Below are 18,148 nucleotides of genomic sequence, written 5' to 3'. Positions count from 1 at the left end.
TTAGATGGAGAATTTGGACACTATTCATAATGCACCTCCAATTGAGGAGCACAAAAGTTGTGTGTAAACAAAAAATCCCTGTGTAGTGATATTGAACATGTTTTAATTTTTAACAAATGACTGAGCTAAACCAATTGTGTTGATTTGTAAAAAATATAGGACCATTGAATAAATGTGGAAAAACTATGTAGTTATAATATGTATTCAAAGTATTAAATTTTCAAAGAAATTATTGTGTGAAAAAGGGACTTTACCACGAAGAGCCGCATCACGAAAGGATTTTTTGGATATGTTTGTTTACGGAAAAATGAATCACACTTCGTACCACATATGCGAAAATTTCTCAGCTTCGAAACGAGCCATCATACATATCCAAGTTTACTATATGGACTAAGCTACAGCAGAAAACGTTAACATTACCACCTATGGAGAAACAATTGCGGATATTGACCCAATTATCATTTCACATTTTGTATGCTTATTGGTTTTCATAATTTTAGATTATTTTTTACTTTTCGGCTCCCCCAGTGTTAAGTATTTACCGCTGTTCATTCACTAAGTAACTAACGTCACTCACGTTACATATTGTTTACGGTGCATATTGTATATGTAACGTTGCCTTGTGCGCAACGTCTCATATCTTTAATACAAATTGCATGAAAACACGCCTTTCATTATTCAAAGCGAAGTACTAACCACAAGATACAAGATACACGATATTGACTATCTAGCTGGTGATACCCTCAAGGACGAACGTCCATCAGTAGTGGCATCGACCCAGTGATGTAAATAGTTATCAAAAGAATCAGGATTATATGTGAGTACGCCAGACGCGCGTTTCGTCATCATAAGACTTGTCAGTGACTTAACAAAACGGGAAATAGATCTATATAAAGAAAGAAATCTAAAATGACACATTTAAGACACATATTTAGATGGATAATCACCGTCCACATTATTTTAAAGACAAACAACGCTTTTAAAAGTAGATAAATTAAAAATCGCATTGTACACACACGGTAATGAATTGAAATGTTAGTATAATGACTATTAGATTTATAAACCATAAATGCCTTCATTTCTTTTTTATTTCAATCATAAAGTATACTTCTTAATTGATTTTAACATCTCATGTGCATTCTAATCAATTTTACTAAATTAAGACAAGTCATTAATATGACAATGCACAGTGCCTTACTTGCATATATGTTCAACTATTTGGATTCTTTCTTTTCATAATACGTTACCCAATGGAACGAACATCTCTGGAAATCAGGTTTTATATACAATCTGAGCAAAATAAAGATTCATGCGCATTTATACACAAAAGTTATGTCAAGTGTTTGCCTCCAACAAACAATTTGAATCATGATATGCACTAAAGCGTTTAAGGGAATGTACGGTCAAGGTGCTCAGTCTTTTATATTTCATATATTTTATATCTCTATATTGCCTTGTTGATGGTCACCCTTAAGCATCAATGAAAATTGTGCACTTAATTTTAAGACAAAGTTAGAAAACTATTTTTACAAAACGATGCAATCAAAATATGATTAAATATGGCAAACTGAGCTTAATAATGATTTCAGAGGCAATAAACTATATGGGAACAAGCATAGAACTTATAGACTTTTTAAAAGCAGATCTTAAATTACCTTTTGCAGGAAAATTTTAAATATAGAAATTACTTAACAAAATTCCGTATCAGTGCTCACAATTTGGAGATTGAGAGGGGAAGGTACAAAAATCAGACAGTGTCAGAACGTATCTGTAAATTATGTGGTACTAATGTTGAAGATGGAATTCATTTTCTTCTTCAGTGCCACAAATTTTCAAATATTCGTCTTTACTTTTTAAATGAAATAAAACAACGGTTTACCAATTTTAGTGGTTTAGATATTAAATCACAATTTATTTAGCTTATGTCTTCTAAAGATATTTTTATAATCCAGAAACTCGGAGAACGAATGGAAAATTTATCCTCATATGGGAAAGTGTCCTGAAATGATATATAGATGTAGTAGTGCCCAGTGAGCCCCCTTTCCTTAACCTAGTTATATTGTTAAACACCTTGTTTGTTGCATTCTTCTGTCTTAATTAATATATATATTTTTTTTTGTAACATTGTGTCTTAAATATATTGAATCATTTGTATGTAATTAATGTTGATTGTTCTGCTCCTTTTGGGCGCTTTGATTAGCAATAACATATATTTTAATTTTAATTTGTACGCAAAAACAAAGTAAAGTCTACAGCTGGTTTTAGAAGAAGAAAACAATAATTGATTGGTAATGACTTTACAATTTAAATGTTCATACACACCAGTTGAAACCCACTGTTGATACCAACTATGCAATGAAATATTTTACTGGTTGTCGACAAACTTCTTGGACAATTCATGATAGTGATGCCATTTAGCTATAAACAAACAAAAAAAGGCAGGGAAATTGAAAAATCAAATCGCAAAATCCAAAACAAGTATTTAATTCGTACATGATATATGTAGAACAACAGGACATCATGGTCCATCCACTGTCGTTTCTCTACAAAAACAACGTATCTGATGTGAATGTTTTTTTTTACATTACTCTCATTTTAGGAATAACCCACAAGGAAAGCTGGTCTTTAAAATCATAAGCGTAATATAAAATACATTTGTGCATTTATGTATCTGTTATAATTTCATATTCTTTAATTAAAGAAACATATATCTGGCGTATATACTAAATTTAGTCCTGGTATCTATGATGAGTTTATTTACTACTCTGGGTCGATGCCACTGCTGGTTGAGATTTATTTCCCCGAGGGTATCACAAGCCCAATTATCATTGATATGGTTATATGTTAACAAAATTTTGAATTATTTAAATACTAAGGCGTTTCTACCTCAGGCATAAATTACCTTAGCTGTATTTGGCAAAACTTTTATGAATTTTGGTCCTCAATGCTCTTCCACTTCGTACTTTATTAAGCATTTTTAACTTTTTGGATTCGAGCGTAACTGATGAGTCTTTTTTAGACGAAACGCGCGTCTGGCGTATATACTAAATTTAGTCCCGGTTTCTATGATGAGTTTATTTATATTGCTTTACTTTTGGATGTGTAAGGTGGTGTTGCTTTGTAAAAAATCTCATCATAGATACCAAGATAAGAATTTTATATTTACGTCAGACTCGCGTTTCGTCTACAAAAGACTTTTCAGAACATAGAAGTTACACTTATAAGATTGACCTGATTGAAAGTACTTAAGCAATTGCTTTGCTACCTAACATCTTAATAGTAAACTTGATGTAAAGCAAATGCAAATGAAATTTGAAATGACATTGACAACATTAGGGCTTGACAATTAACTTTAACTCATTAAAGATGCATTTACCAAGCTTAACATTTTGTATGCCATATGCACATGTGGTCTACAAAGTAGTACAAGCTCTCTAGTTAAGAAGTTTGTGTTACACCCCAGGATACCGCGATTTTTTTGATAGAATTAAACTTCATTATCTTACTGATAAAATACAAGGTGTTAGACTAAAAAAAACTATCAATAAGAGGTTTAAAAACGTCCTTGTCGATGACCCCCTCATTCAGCTATCACCACTAAGTAATTTGTAATTAAAATTTTTAATATAAAGCGATTAAAAAAAATAAAGTATAGGTTTAAACAACTAAAACAGATATAAAACTATCATATCTAATGTAACACTGAAGATTTTTTATTTAAAAAAATGTTTATTTACATTACAAACAATCCGATTTTTTGGGTTTAAGTTAATGCATATTTTCTCATTTCATTAAGAAACTCGTAATACAATTATCCGTTTTTGTAAATTAAACTTTAAAATTGACCAGTATGCAATGTTTAAACTATTTAAATTATATATATATCGTTATTATTCAAAGAAACATATGTATGTACAAATACTCGTAAAATATCGGAAATCATCACAATACCGTCTTCGATTCAGTCGAAAATATATTCATACCTGAGTTCACACATAAGCGCTTTAAGCTTATCAATTTGAAACTAAAAACAAATATTAAAAATCGTCGATAATGTTGTTTTTGTGAGACAAATTATTTTATAAAGTAAATGTGTAACAAAATATTTATGAAAAATAACAAATAAAAGTGTGTTGTTTTTTTTTGGCGTTCTGAAAGGGTGCGCTCTATCGAAGTCAATAAAGGTGTGCTTGTTTACATTTTGTGTTTTAGCTATGTGGTGATTGAGTTAAGATTGTTAAGTCATTCAATCGACAAACATTGCTTTGAACGAAGGTCAAATAGTCAGTTGGGGATTTTTTATTTTCTTTGGCACAAAATTATATCTATTTGACAAACCATATGGTTACTATTTATTTGCTTTTCGTAATGTATATATATTGTTCCTCATTTGATAGTGTGTTTTTTATCATATATCTTTCCTTCTTACTTGGATGTATAGCTTCACTATTGTTTAATATACATAGTGTACATATTGTCAAATGATTGTGTTACTTTGTTTGCATTTAGATTTTTGCATATGACCGTCAAAACTATTCCCGATGCATGTCAGTCTATTTGCGTCAAATGCAAAATATGTCAAATATCCATCCTGATGCGCATGAATATCTTTCATCTGGTTGTTATTGTGTTCAGAGAAGCTTTCGTGGATTTTCTAGATATCCAGTTGACCAAACAATCGAGCAAACATTGAACAGAGATACAAAAACCAGAGGTGGCATTGTTGATTTCAGTTTAAATAAAAGTTTTGTTAAAATTTGGTTATTAAATGCACATTAAAGAGCTTCAATATCATCACAATGTCGTGATTTGGCAGAAATTGTTAACTCTGAAACATCCGCACAAAAAAACCTGGGGAAACACAAACGAAGCGAGAATAAACTGACTATTAAAATTGGTCAGAAATTGTTAAGGTAGACAAATCCGTTTGAAACATCTGAGCAGTTATCTGGCTTGTCCTCGGGTACTATTGCTTCTTCGGAATTAAGATGCAACCTTTCAAACGCGTATGAAAAGCGAAAGTCAGCATCAGAAAATGCCATTACTGAACAGCTTACTCAAATTTCAACCAATATTTTCAAACCAATCAAAAGACAATCATTGCTTACATTTTCAACAAAGGAAATAAAAGGTGAACAGTTAATGGTTGATAAGAACAACATCACATTGACATCATATAAAAATCTTTTTGGTAGCCTGCTTGTCATAACCCAGACAAGACAGTTGGATATGCGAGAGGTACTCCAGTTTGAATTATGTCCACTTTCATGGTCTCTTGCAAACGTTGATGATACACATGTAAAGACAAATAAATCTGTCTAGGTGGTCTTTAAGAAGAGGAAGTTGAACATATGCAAGCCATTCATGAGGAAAGCATATGGATATTTGATGGTACGGCAGTTATTCAATCCTTTACTATGATACATACTAATTTTTTTTATTTGGCAAAAGTTGTCTAAAAAACGTCCTTTTATTTTCAGAAAGAGCTTCCTGTAGTGATTTTGTCACTGATCAGTATCCCACAAAATCCATAAAAAATTAAGAACGGGATCGCACGTCCTTGGGAGGGCAAATCGTTACGACAATTTCGAGATCGACACAATCTTGAAGAGATGTTTGTCAGTTGGTAGAAACAAATTTGCTTAATTCTTTGAGTCGGAATGGAGTAAACAATCCTTTAATTTTACACTTGAAGGTATTGATTTATTTGAATCTTATGGAAGTATGTACCACAAAATATATGTTGAAAATGAAATAGTTACAAGTGTAGAATGCATTGAGCTTCTAACCATACAGGAAGAAGCCGACACAAAGATGTTTCTTCATGCAAAACACTATTCCATTGGTATAAAATCTTCTGACACTGATGTGGAAGTATTGGCTAGTTTCAGAATTATATCAGTTCCAATACTAAGTATCATTATTCTAAATGCAGATTAATAAATGTGCAATTAATGAGTGCATAATTAGGGGAGCATGTTTGTAGAGCACTTCCGGGATTTCACGCCTTTACTAGTTATAATTAAGTAAGTGTTTTGTCCGATAAAGGAAAAAGCAAAGCATTCGGCGTTTTGACACGTTTTGTGGAGTTTTCAGAAAGTCTATCCCTTCTTAGTGAAATCATTGAAGAGGTAGACGAAGAGTTGCCAAAACACGCAACAGGTTTTTACGTGTTATATATGACTACAAAATAATAACATCGATGAATCCAAATTCAGAACTTTTTGCAATGCAAAAAACATTCATTGTCATCTACTGTCCCCAACAAAAGATGCAATGTTCAAGCACATGAATCGATACAACTTTCAGGCAAAGATTTTGAAATCTGCTCTTGAGCACACACTGTTCCGTCGCCAAACAACCATGGTCGGATTGTTAAAAACGATTTGATCAGTATCAATCGGTTGGACCAACCGCCAGCGTTAGATGCTATATTAATTATGATAAGGGGTTCATTTAAAGCTGGTTGTGCCAGTTCAAGATGTTCATGTGTTCGACAAGGCTTATCCTGTACAGATTGATGTAAATGAACTAATGCTTGTCGCAAAAAGGATTATCAAATCGTTGATATTGCTAACGATGACAACGAAGATAATGGAGATGATGATGATGATAATTCGGGTATAATGCAGGTGACGAAAATCATGATGATTCTATGGATTGACCCTCTTCGTGACCTTATGTTGTGATTCTGTTGTTAAGAAATTTTTTTATATAGGGGTAGAAACCCTGAGAGGTCTTTTATATTTTCTAGTTATATGTGAGTTATTCATGAATGTGATGTATAAATAAGTGACAGAATCGTGCATATCTGGTTGCTTAGGTTTGTACTTGTCGTTGATTCTATTTTTTTTCAACAGCTTTAGTTAGTTACTTGATGCTCAATTTTGCAATGTAAACAATAATGTGTCCCCACTACACGGATGCCCCATCCACACTATCATTTCTGAGTTCACTGGTCCGTGAAAATGGGAGAAAATATCTATTTTGTTAAATTAGACAGATCATATCATAGGGAATATGTGTACTAAGTTTCAAGTTGATTGGACTTCAACTTCATCAAAAACTACCTCGACCAAACTCTTTAACCTGGACCAAAAACTTGAAGCGGGACAGACGGACGAACGGACGGACGTACAGACCAGAAAGCATAATGCCCATAAATGGGGCATTAAAATATACATTTTTATCAACAACACTAGTACGTATGCTTCTTTTCATTCAAAATCATAAAATTTTGGAAATTACCCTCTCACTTTTTTCTTGGTTCGCTGCGATTTAAACATTAAATAAAAATCAACCTCCGTTTTAATAAGATACTATCTGTTCAATTTAAAAAAAAAAATAGTACTGAATACTTGTTTTTTTTCATATTTCTTTATATATGTGTAAAACTAAATTTTTGATATGCTCTTAAATAAGTCCCCTTTTAACCCCTTCTGGACACTTTTTCAAAAGTATAACACCTCTTAAAAAATGTTCTTCAGACATTACTCTTTAGAATTATACTAAAAAGTTGCGGTACCCTGGGATTTAACACAGAACTGAAATTTTACCCTACTAGGTGATGGACTAAAGGGCTTTAATTAAAAATGTAATGGGCCAAAAAAGAGTGTTCAAAGTACTATTCAACAAACAATAAATACAAATAAAAGTTGCAGTCAGCTCCCATTTCATGTACTTACCATGATTACAGTAAAATGTTAATGGTTTAATAGAATATAGCAGACTTTCGTTTTTTTCGTTTACATTGTTAAGTTTGTTTTTTTAAATTCACCTTTGAGGTTTTGATACAGTCTTTTGGCGGACAGCTCGTGGTTCTGTTGTGCTTTCCTATGTTGTTTACGTGTTTGTTGTTATTCTGTTGCGAGGATGCAAAAATATACTATTTATTCGTGTATTTCTCTGTCCTGAATATTCTTGCATTTATTTATATTGTATTCCTGTCAAGTAATCTTGTCAATTTAATTATCCATTTAACATTGTCATAAAAGCTCGTAGATAGGCTAGACATAAAAAAAACAGATTTTCTTTCAATGTCCTGAACCAAGTCAAGAAAATGGCAGTTGCTATCATATAGTTGGTTTATCAGCAGAGTACAAGAACAGAACGTTAATGCCCATGATTATTTCAACAACATTAAAAATATTGGCAACTTTTGTATGCGATAGCAGGTTTTGCAATTTCAAACTTTTATGCCTTTTAATTCAAAAAAAAAATAGAACTCATTTATCAGACTTTTTATTATATCAAATTTGATAAATCATCATTGTGATAGTTCTTTAAGAAATAAAGCAATAAACACTTTGATATCTTTCTTATCAATGTTTAAAGATATGCTAGTTACACATAGATCCATGATGATTCTTGTCAATATATGTCAGTGTGCTCTGTTATATAAAAGTCTTTTTTTTTAGATGGCTTTTTTGAACTCTACATGTATATAATTCTGATAAGGCAAATACACGAAAAGCATATTGAAAGTTTAATGATCTTTAAAGTTTTATTTCCTTTATCATGTTATTGCCTTTTATATTTACTGATACAATTTCTACATCTATGCTGAACACGTGTGTATCCTTTTCATCAATCACTAAATATCAAATCTCAATAATTATTGCAGTTTTCTAGCCAACCTGCATCGATGTTAGAACACTTTTTTAAAGATCATACTTATTTCAATTTCACATCATAACATACATTTGTATTATACACAAATGTAGTACTGAGAATAACATACGCCGGTTATGCTACATATCAAGTCATCGCAATACACACAAGATGGGTGCCACTAGTAAAGCGCCTGAAACATTCACGTTTTTGGTGATATTCAAATTTCTAGTTTATATATATTGTAGAAGAATGTATCATTTATCGTCTTTTATTTTCTCTTTTTTCACGATTATTTTGGTTTCTCTTCAACTAATGATCACGGGTAACTCTGTAATTGTTTAATATATTTTTCAAGTCTGTTAGATAAATATTCAATGTATTGGATGTGTATCCATATTTATCATTTAAAGCTTTTATGTCGAAATTGATCGAAAATTGAGATAATAGTTAGTTAAATAAAGGCAACAGTATTATACCGCTGTTCAAAACTCGTAAATATATGCACAAAATCAAAATTGGGGTAACAAACTTAAACTGAGGGAAACGCATTAAATATAAAAGGATAACAACGACACAACATTAAAATGTAACACACACAGAAAAGGACTAAGCATGAGACAAAATCCGATGAGAATAACAAATATAACATCAAAACCAAATACATGAATAATGGATAGAAAAGTACCGTGACACGTCTTATATTAATGTGAATTCACACTAAAATTTAAGAGAAAACAAACGATTCAACAGAAACACAACGTTAAAATGTTACACACACAGAAACGAACTATGATATAACAATGGCCATTTTCCTGAATTGGTACAGGACATTTTTAAAGATAAAAATGGTGGGTTGAACCTGGTTTTGTGGCATGCCAAACCTCGCAAATAAATGGCAATGTTAAATACAACATTGAAATAACAACATAATATTACAGGACTACAATAGAAATAAATAGGAGAACGTATTAGACAAAGAAACACATGATTAATAGATAACAAAAGGCATCAGGTTTAAAATTCACTTATTTACATGTATACCTACATAATATTAGTTACACAGTGTTCAATTGTCCTAAAATCGAGAATTTATCGAGTCAATAGAATTCATATCGGGTATAAAGGAAATTGTATAGATATACATGATGTAGAGTAATTTCTCGCAATTTGATTGGCTGATATTGTCCTTATAAAATTTGGACACTTTTTTAGTACGTCAATAGGAATTATCTCCCTTATTTATTACGTCAATTGGGAGTATCTACCTTATACAATTGGCCTAATCAAAAAAGAAAAAAATAGAGTTCGGCTTTAAAGTCCTAATATTTTTTAATTTTTCACAGTTTTAGATTAACTATCTAAAATAAATTTGGTTGATATTGTCCTTATATTGAATATAAATATATTAATATGCAATATAACGAAATCAGGATAAATACGTTACAAAGTGTTTAATTGTCCAAATACGGAATTTATCGGGGAAAAAAATTCATATCGAATTTGGCTTCGCCTCACCCGATATGAATTGTATTGACCCGAAAATTTCTCGTTTTAGGACAATTGCACACCGTGTAATTAATAATATCATCTAATATAAACAAGTCTTTGTTTATTAATCAATAAAATTATCATCTTGATGTTTTGTTTTTCCGCAGGTTATATAATCTTAAAGGCAAACATTTTACACAAAGTTTGGAGGTATAAATATAGGGACGAAAGAAACCAAAGGGACAGTCAAGCTCATAAATCTACAACAAACTGCCAATGCCATGGCTAAAAATGAAAAAGACAAACAGACAAACTATAGTTCACATGACACAACAAAGAACACTAAAGAATGCTAAACAAGTTTGTATCCTATTCATCAATCACTAAATAGAAAATCTCAATAATTATTGCAGTTTTCTAGTCAAACTGCATCGATGTTAGAACACTTTTTTGAAGATGATACTAATTTCAAATTCACATCATAATATACATTTGTATTATACACAAATGTAGTACTGATAATTACATACGCCGGCCATGCTACATATCAAGTCATCTCAATACCCAACAAGATGGGTGACACTTGTAAAGCGCCTGAAACATTTACGGTCACATGACACAACATAGAAAACTAAAGAATAAACAACACGAACCCCACCAAAAACTAGGGGTGATCTCAGGTGCTCCGGAAGGGTAAGCACATCCTGCTCCACATGTGGCACCCGTTGTGTTGCTTAATTGATAACAAATCCGGTAAATAGTCTAATTCGGTAGATAGTCAACATCTATTTGTTAAAATTATAGCAATATAGTAATATTTGTCTGTTGCATGAATACAATTAATGTAGTAATTCAGATAGTACAGAAAAAAGCTGAACAATAAAAAGGAGGACCAAATAAGTATTAAAAAGTTAAGGTTACGGCATCATCAGACAAAGGTTATCAAAGCTATGCGTAGCTATTCTAATTTCTATCTCTTGTGTTGCTTAAATGTTCTAACTTTTTTCTAAGTACTTAATATACTATTCCCAGTCTTCAAGTATGATTTTTAAAATAATGTTGGTTAGGCAAAGTCGTTCTTATAAATATACATCTCACACCTATAGCAGTTTGACAATGTTCATAGTAATTTGAATTCATAACAGATACAATTTCATGATGTTCGCTTAGATCGGCATTGTGTGAAAAATATATGTGAAGCATTCCCTGCTGAACATGATTCAGCTGTCATGTCAAACAAGACTACGTTAAAATATATTAATAAGGAGTGGAAAGAAATTGTTCATGAAAAATCAGACGACAATAATATGGTAAATAGAAAATCGCAATACAACTATCCTGTTTGCTACATTCTGCTACCAAAAACAATTTACAGTTTCCTTTAATATAGTTATTTGAACTTGATAAGTTATACTTGTCAGTGAAAAGTAATAATCATTAAATTATTTTATAGTGCGCACAATTTACGAGCATGTCAGGTTTGAAGTTTAGTTCAAACACCCATTCAGACAAACCATATTACTCAATGTCATTTTTCAAGTAGTATCAACAAACACACCTATATTTACATTATACGTATTATATATATACATATATCTATAAAGAAAAACATTATCTGCTGTTTTAAATACCAAAGATATATTCCCCTCTTAAATCAGATGACACGTACATATATTTGCCAAAGATGAAATTAGATAAATTAAACAAATACGTTTGAAAACATTTGTTAAATGTTTTAGACATAATGCAAATTCAATTTAAACCTTTAGCATGTTTAGAGTTGGACTATAACGAAGGTGAAAAAGATATATATTTTAGTTTAAAAGTTATCTCACAAAAAACAACCAACGATGGCCCAGTTTGCTTCTAATGCATGCGATATATGTATGAGTGGACCAGGGCACAACTATTGTGAACAATGCAACCAGTGGCTGTGTGATTATTGTAAATTGTTACATCTTCGATCAAAAATAAGTAGAAGTCACACCTTTCTCAATGGGACTTACATCAGCCAAGAAGACAATACATTTTGTAAAGAGCACGGCGAAAACTTTATATGTTATTGCACTGATTGTGATTTACCGATATGTAAAATATGTATCGTAAGAAAACATCAAAAGCATGATTTGTCTGAAATCAATGAAATGACACGAGGATTACAGTCTGAGCTGAAACAAATCATGGCATCAAAGATGCGATCTGTCAAAGCCAATCTAGAAACAATTGAAAAAGTTGAATGGAGATATCAGAGCAATGTCGAGGAAGCTATCCGTTCAATTACAGAAGATGCGAATCAGATGAAGCTGTGGATTGACAAGAAAGTGCATGCGCTAATATCATCAATAGAAAAAAAGAAAGATGTAAACCTACGTGCCGTACAATCTGTTGAAAGTGGATTTAGAAATGATATGAGAGAATTAAAAAAATCTCAGAGCGTTTTCAACGACACTACGACGATAACCGATGTTATTAAACTTCTAGAACAGTTGCAGAATATTAAATCAGAATTGAATAATGCATACGAAAGGCACCTTCCGGTCATGCCAAACTTAAAATACTACAAACGAAATGCATCTGAACGAGATATTATTAAGTTATTTGGAGACATATCGTCCCAGTAAGTACTGAAATGAAAGAAATTGTCTTATATATTTAACTGACTCAAGAAATACATCAGATTTTGATTACTATCTAAATGTATATACGTCAATAACAATCTCTTGGTTTTATATTTTGCATCACACACATGAAATAAACACAAATCATGTCGTCCATCATCATGATCATAACACTGTAATATCGAACTGATGAATGCTAAATGTAGACGGACAAGACGCAAATTATAGACAATTTCAATCGTGGTACTTATTTAGTTATTTGATTAGTTTATGTACGCGGAAAGCATACGAAAGATGTAGATACATACATGAAAATTGGACATGATATCGCCTCTGTCTAAACGATTACTATGTTATGTCCATGCACACATGAATTATGTATTCTACCTCAAAGTGAAAAAAACTCATAGCACACAAAATATGCACCATATACACGGTTAACCGTTGTTATGCACACACACATCATACAATACACGTATTCACTGATACATTACTAAATGTGTAAGAAGTCTCAAATTACCTCGTACGTAACAAAGTGTACACAAATACACTACATATTAAGCGAACATACAAAGACTTCACACAGGAGAGAACACATTGTACCTAATACACATTAACATAAAAGCGCAGTTCCTTGTTCAAGACAAATGTTCACACATACAAGGAATGCAGTAAACTGTTTGTGGCTATTATACATATGTAAACATAAAATGCATTTTATTCAAACAACTGAATGGGTAATATTAGTGCTAAGTGAATATTTTTGTTATTCTTTGTGATAAAAATCAAATGTACTAATCAAAAGCTTCAAAATAGTATAACACCACTGAAGTCTGATGCCCACTGTCATTTTACACCAAATTTATGAAATTTTGGAAGTCTTTTCAAATAATTCTCTAGAAAATATTTCAATAGGTTTCAAATTTATGTTGTAAATATACACACTGCAGTTATTCATAGATAAATACACAAAAATATATTGTACCCTAACATTCAATCACAGCGGTCCTTAGTTGACTTCCGTAAAAAAAATAATCTTTATAATATTGAATTATATGCATTTGAGTTGAAATATCAACTCTGATATACATGTATTATTCAATGTTGTGCATTTTAGTTAAAACATATCATGTATTCATATATGTGTTTCATTTTTTCCAGCGGGGCAAGAACTTATTAATAAAGGTTTTTTTTGGTTTTTTTTTAAATATTTGCTATACACCGGCCCCACCCTCAGATAAATATTGCACAGTCCCCAAATAAACGAAAATATGACAACCGATGAATATGTTACATTGTCTTTTCTTTTTCAGAGAAATACATTACGATAGAAATAATAAGGCAGAGAGGAATATCAGGTATTCTGATTTTTGCTTTTTTTATAAGTTAATAACTTTGGTTGTACTTTATTTATAAGTTTTATATAAGGAAAAATATGATTACCGATCAATATTTTCTGTAGAAAGAAAGATTTCGGAAGAGATAGATAAAAAGACATAAATAGAGAAGATGACTTGATGATTCCCTTGTATTCCCGATGTCTTTTTCTGTGATGGAAAAGATAAATATGCTAACCGTAATACCATCTCTTAAAACTTTCCATAAAATGAACACAACTTTCTAATTGTCTATTTTCCTTATCTCAGCAGTAGCACCCAATTTGCCCAAGTGCATGTTGTATCGTAGACAATATCTCTGTTATTCTACAATAATAATTCAGACTTTTGGAACATTACTAGAATACTACTAAAATGTTTATATAGTAGTAACTTAAGTTTTAATCAGACAATAAAAATACTTAATGTAAAATCTGTGAAAAAAGTTTTTGTAATACATAGCGTTATAACATTACCATGTGTTACAAAGTTACACAACTTTAATGTAAGTATTAATATTCTTATTTTTGTTGTCAAGATGTCAAATCTTTTTATTACACTAATTTCATTGCAGAGATAAACCAAAAAAGAAACTGTTCGGATACCAATGCTTCCAATGTAGGTTAGTAGAAAGTTTTATAATGATTGAACGGGATAATAAGTATAAAGCTGACCAGTTGTTTTGAGGACCCGTCACCTCAATTTATCTTAGGTGAATTAGCGAAGATAACAAAAAAAATGTTGTGTGTTGTACACTTGAAAAACACTGCACAATACAAACGTATGGAAACAAAAGGACCAATGATAAAAGAGAAAAGCTATGGACAATAATGCAGATAATAATGATTTGTAACACCTTTGAACACATTTGATCACAATTGCGGACAAATAAAAGGACGGACAATTTTTCGAAAAAGAAAAAAAACACTAGTTTTGCAATCATGAGAACACAGTCTTTAACACACCAGTACAGGTTTGAAAATATTTGTCATGTAGAAGATAAGACGTAAACAAAATTAATCAAAAAGATAATTTCCTAAAAACACATTTTACAAATATGCTAAATGACGAATGAAACAGTACTACTAAAAGAATATTTGCAATTGATAACTTAACCCGTGAAAATAAAGCATAAAGATGAAATGGAGAAACAATTTTAAAATCGATTACAATTTACGAATGTTTTATATATGTTTAGCGATATGATTTGAATTGATTACAGATATACAACATATATATATATATGTCTGTAATTTCATTTCAGGGAAGAAATACTAACTAGGTAAGTATCATAACACACCTACAAAACAAGTACTTCTGATATGAAGAACAGAACAAATGTGCACTCATATTAAAATATTCATATATTTCTTTGTTATCCAAGAGAAACTTTCTACAAGTGTTCTGCAGTTATTCCTAGTGCCCAGGCATAACGGTCAATTAACTTGTGATGGCGTCCGTAAAATTTACGAAGTGATGATTTCAACTTCACCATTTGGAGATCTTGGTTTAATAGCTTCATTGTGAGCAGCAACCCTCTATCAAGAAAATCATGATAGGGAATGCAAGCACGGGAATATCGTATCAATTGGGAGACATATACTACGTCTGCAGGTGTTGCTTGAATGTTGCTACTTAGAAATGGAAAGTTAACAATTGGAAAACTGAAATCATCTCTTTTGTCGTAAAGTTTTGTTTTCAATCGACTCTCGTTATTATGAAAGGGAAGGGGTTTGTATTTTCGACGTGAGGAACATATCCGATATCATTTGTGAAACGGTTATTCCATAACGGTCAACCAACTTGTGATGGCGTCCGTACAATTTACGAGGTGATGATTTTAACTTCAATAACCCCAAAAAATGACTAGTGTAAAATCATTCAAACAGAAATATCTAAATATGTTTGCTTTTATATCAAACAAAACCGAGAATTATCCAGAAGGTCAACACAATGGTTTGGCCTTAGTGTAAACTAGTTTTTGCTAACTATTTTGAATAATGAATTTTACTTAAATCTACAATATACTTTTATACTAATCAACCAAAGCAAGCAAGTAATAACAAAAGGATTCATGTTTGTTCGTGAAAACGTTAAGGACAACAAATATCGATTCACAAACACATGACCATTTGCTAAGTAAAGTCACTTTGAAATTCAATTCAATTGTAATTGATTCATTCTTTTTTGCATTTTATTCAACAGAAAGAAACCTGTAATGTGAGTATTGATTAAAAATCATGTTTGTTAATTTAATGACATAACCAATCACTCAATTTAAAATTCTTAATTGGCAAAACCTCTTCAAAACATTTAATTTTATTAACAAAAACAACAGTGTTTTTCTAAGTTCTTAAATAATAGCATAGTATTCATAGCTTATATTTTGTTATGCCAGGGACACCAGCAATCGCATACAGGTGTTACGGATTACTTTTGATCAACACCCCAACAACAATATTCATCTAGGATATATGATTTTCAATGACTGCGAAGTGTAAACCCGAGGACTTCAAAGATTTTGAAATTGGAATATTTTGCATGCAGGGCTTTAAGTTAACTATATATCTCGATGCGGAATATTTTGAAATGTATATGCTCCGAACTTCGAAGATTTCAAACTTATACTAAATGTCTGCCCTACCTTTACTTTCGGTCTTCATACGAATTTAGTTTGCATCGTTACCATATGTTTTTATACTGGTCATATTTAGAAGCATAAAGCACCGTGGTTTTATTTTTAAGCATGTTCAGTTTTCTATTTCAGGAGTAATTTTAAGTAAGTAATCGATAAGTTTTCATGTTTTCTTATCTGCATTGACAAAATAAACGCACACTAGCAATCAATAATAAATCATTCGTGTTTTGTTTATTAAACAGAAACCCCGATATTAGAAACTATTATTACATCGTAAATCATCCCTATGGGAAATTAATGATATTTATGTGTATAGAATTTGCCGATATATAGTATTATTTTGTATAGCAGATGGTCAGAAGAGAACGAGAGCGATTCAACTATATTGAGAAAATGATAATACATACATCAATGTTTTGTGATGAATCGAACTAACTGAGGATTATTTTCAAAGTCTGGTAACTCATCCATAATTGCAACTGATTCATATAATTACGACAAAGCTGCTATTTGATTGCTAAATTTAACAATGATGAGACTTTGAGATAGGGTACTGAACCTAAATTACTAATATGAAAAAAAATCAAAAAATACATCGAAAAGTTCAAATTGGTAAATGTAGTCATTATTGAGGTTGTTTTAAAGCTTTGTGAATTTAATTTGAATTTAAGTATTTTTTTTAAGAGACTTTTGTAAGCGTATTTTTTCAATCCCAACTCAAGAAAGTATGATATGCACAATAATCTGTATATAATATACCGTATTTCTATTGAGTAGTTTCCATACTTATGTACATATAAACAAACGATTTTTCAAGTAGCTTAATCCATTTTGTAGTTTGTTTGGAGAAGAAGAAAAAATATACATGTTTCACATAGATTATGACTCATTGCCAAAACTGGATAAGATATTTTGCATTAGAGTGCAAACAAAATAGAAACACTATTGTAAATAAAGGCAACAGTAGTATACCGCTGTATAAAACTCTAAAATCCATGGACAAAAAAGAAAATCGGGGTAACAAACTAAAACCGAGGGAAATGTATTAAATATAAGAGGAGAACAACGACATAACACTAAAATGTAACCCACACAGAAACGGACCGAGCATCAGACAATATCCCACGAGAATAACAAATATAACATCAATACCAAATACACAAATTTGGGATAGACAAGTGCCGTGACACGTCTTATCGCAATGTGAATTTACACTCAAAAATAAGAGAAAACATACACAGAAAAAAACTATAATATAACAATGGCCATATTCCTGACTTGGTACAGCCATTTTTAAAGGAAAACATGGTGGATTGAACCTGGTTTTGTGGCAAGCCAAACCTCGCACTTTTATGGATATGTGAAATATAACATCAAAATGACAACACAACACCACAGGACTACTATATAAATAA

At 31.3% G+C, this 18,148-nt stretch overlaps 1 protein-coding gene across 1 annotated transcript; it reads left to right on the top strand.

Annotated features, from left to right (window-relative positions):
* The first annotated feature begins 11,951 nt into the window (after positions 1-11,951).
* Positions 11,952-16,319, top strand: LOC134698080 (E3 ubiquitin-protein ligase TRIM9-like). The gene is made up of 4 exons (XM_063560372.1): positions 11,952-12,718; positions 14,033-14,077; positions 15,360-15,377; positions 16,301-16,319. The coding sequence occupies exons 1-4, from the start codon at positions 11,952-11,954 to the stop codon at positions 16,317-16,319; spliced, it is 849 nt and encodes a 282-aa protein (XP_063416442.1).
* Positions 16,320-18,148: the final 1,829 nt, after the last annotated feature.

This window comes from Mytilus trossulus, chromosome 14, assembly GCF_036588685.1.
Source record: "Mytilus trossulus isolate FHL-02 chromosome 14, PNRI_Mtr1.1.1.hap1, whole genome shotgun sequence".
In the NCBI taxonomy this organism is placed as follows: domain Eukaryota; kingdom Metazoa; phylum Mollusca; class Bivalvia; order Mytilida; family Mytilidae; genus Mytilus; species Mytilus trossulus.
This window is presented reverse-complemented; position numbering and strand designations above follow the sequence as displayed.

Bases quoted from the DNA above. Each gene is read 5' to 3' on its own strand.
- LOC134698080 (XM_063560372.1), top strand. From the start codon at position 11,952: ATGGCCCAGTTTGCTTCTAATGCATGCGATATATGTATGAGTGGACCA. The intron at 12,719-14,032 runs GTAAGTACTGAA...TTTCTTTTTCAG, and splicing joins TTTGGAGACATATCGTCCCA to AGAAATACATTACGATAGAA.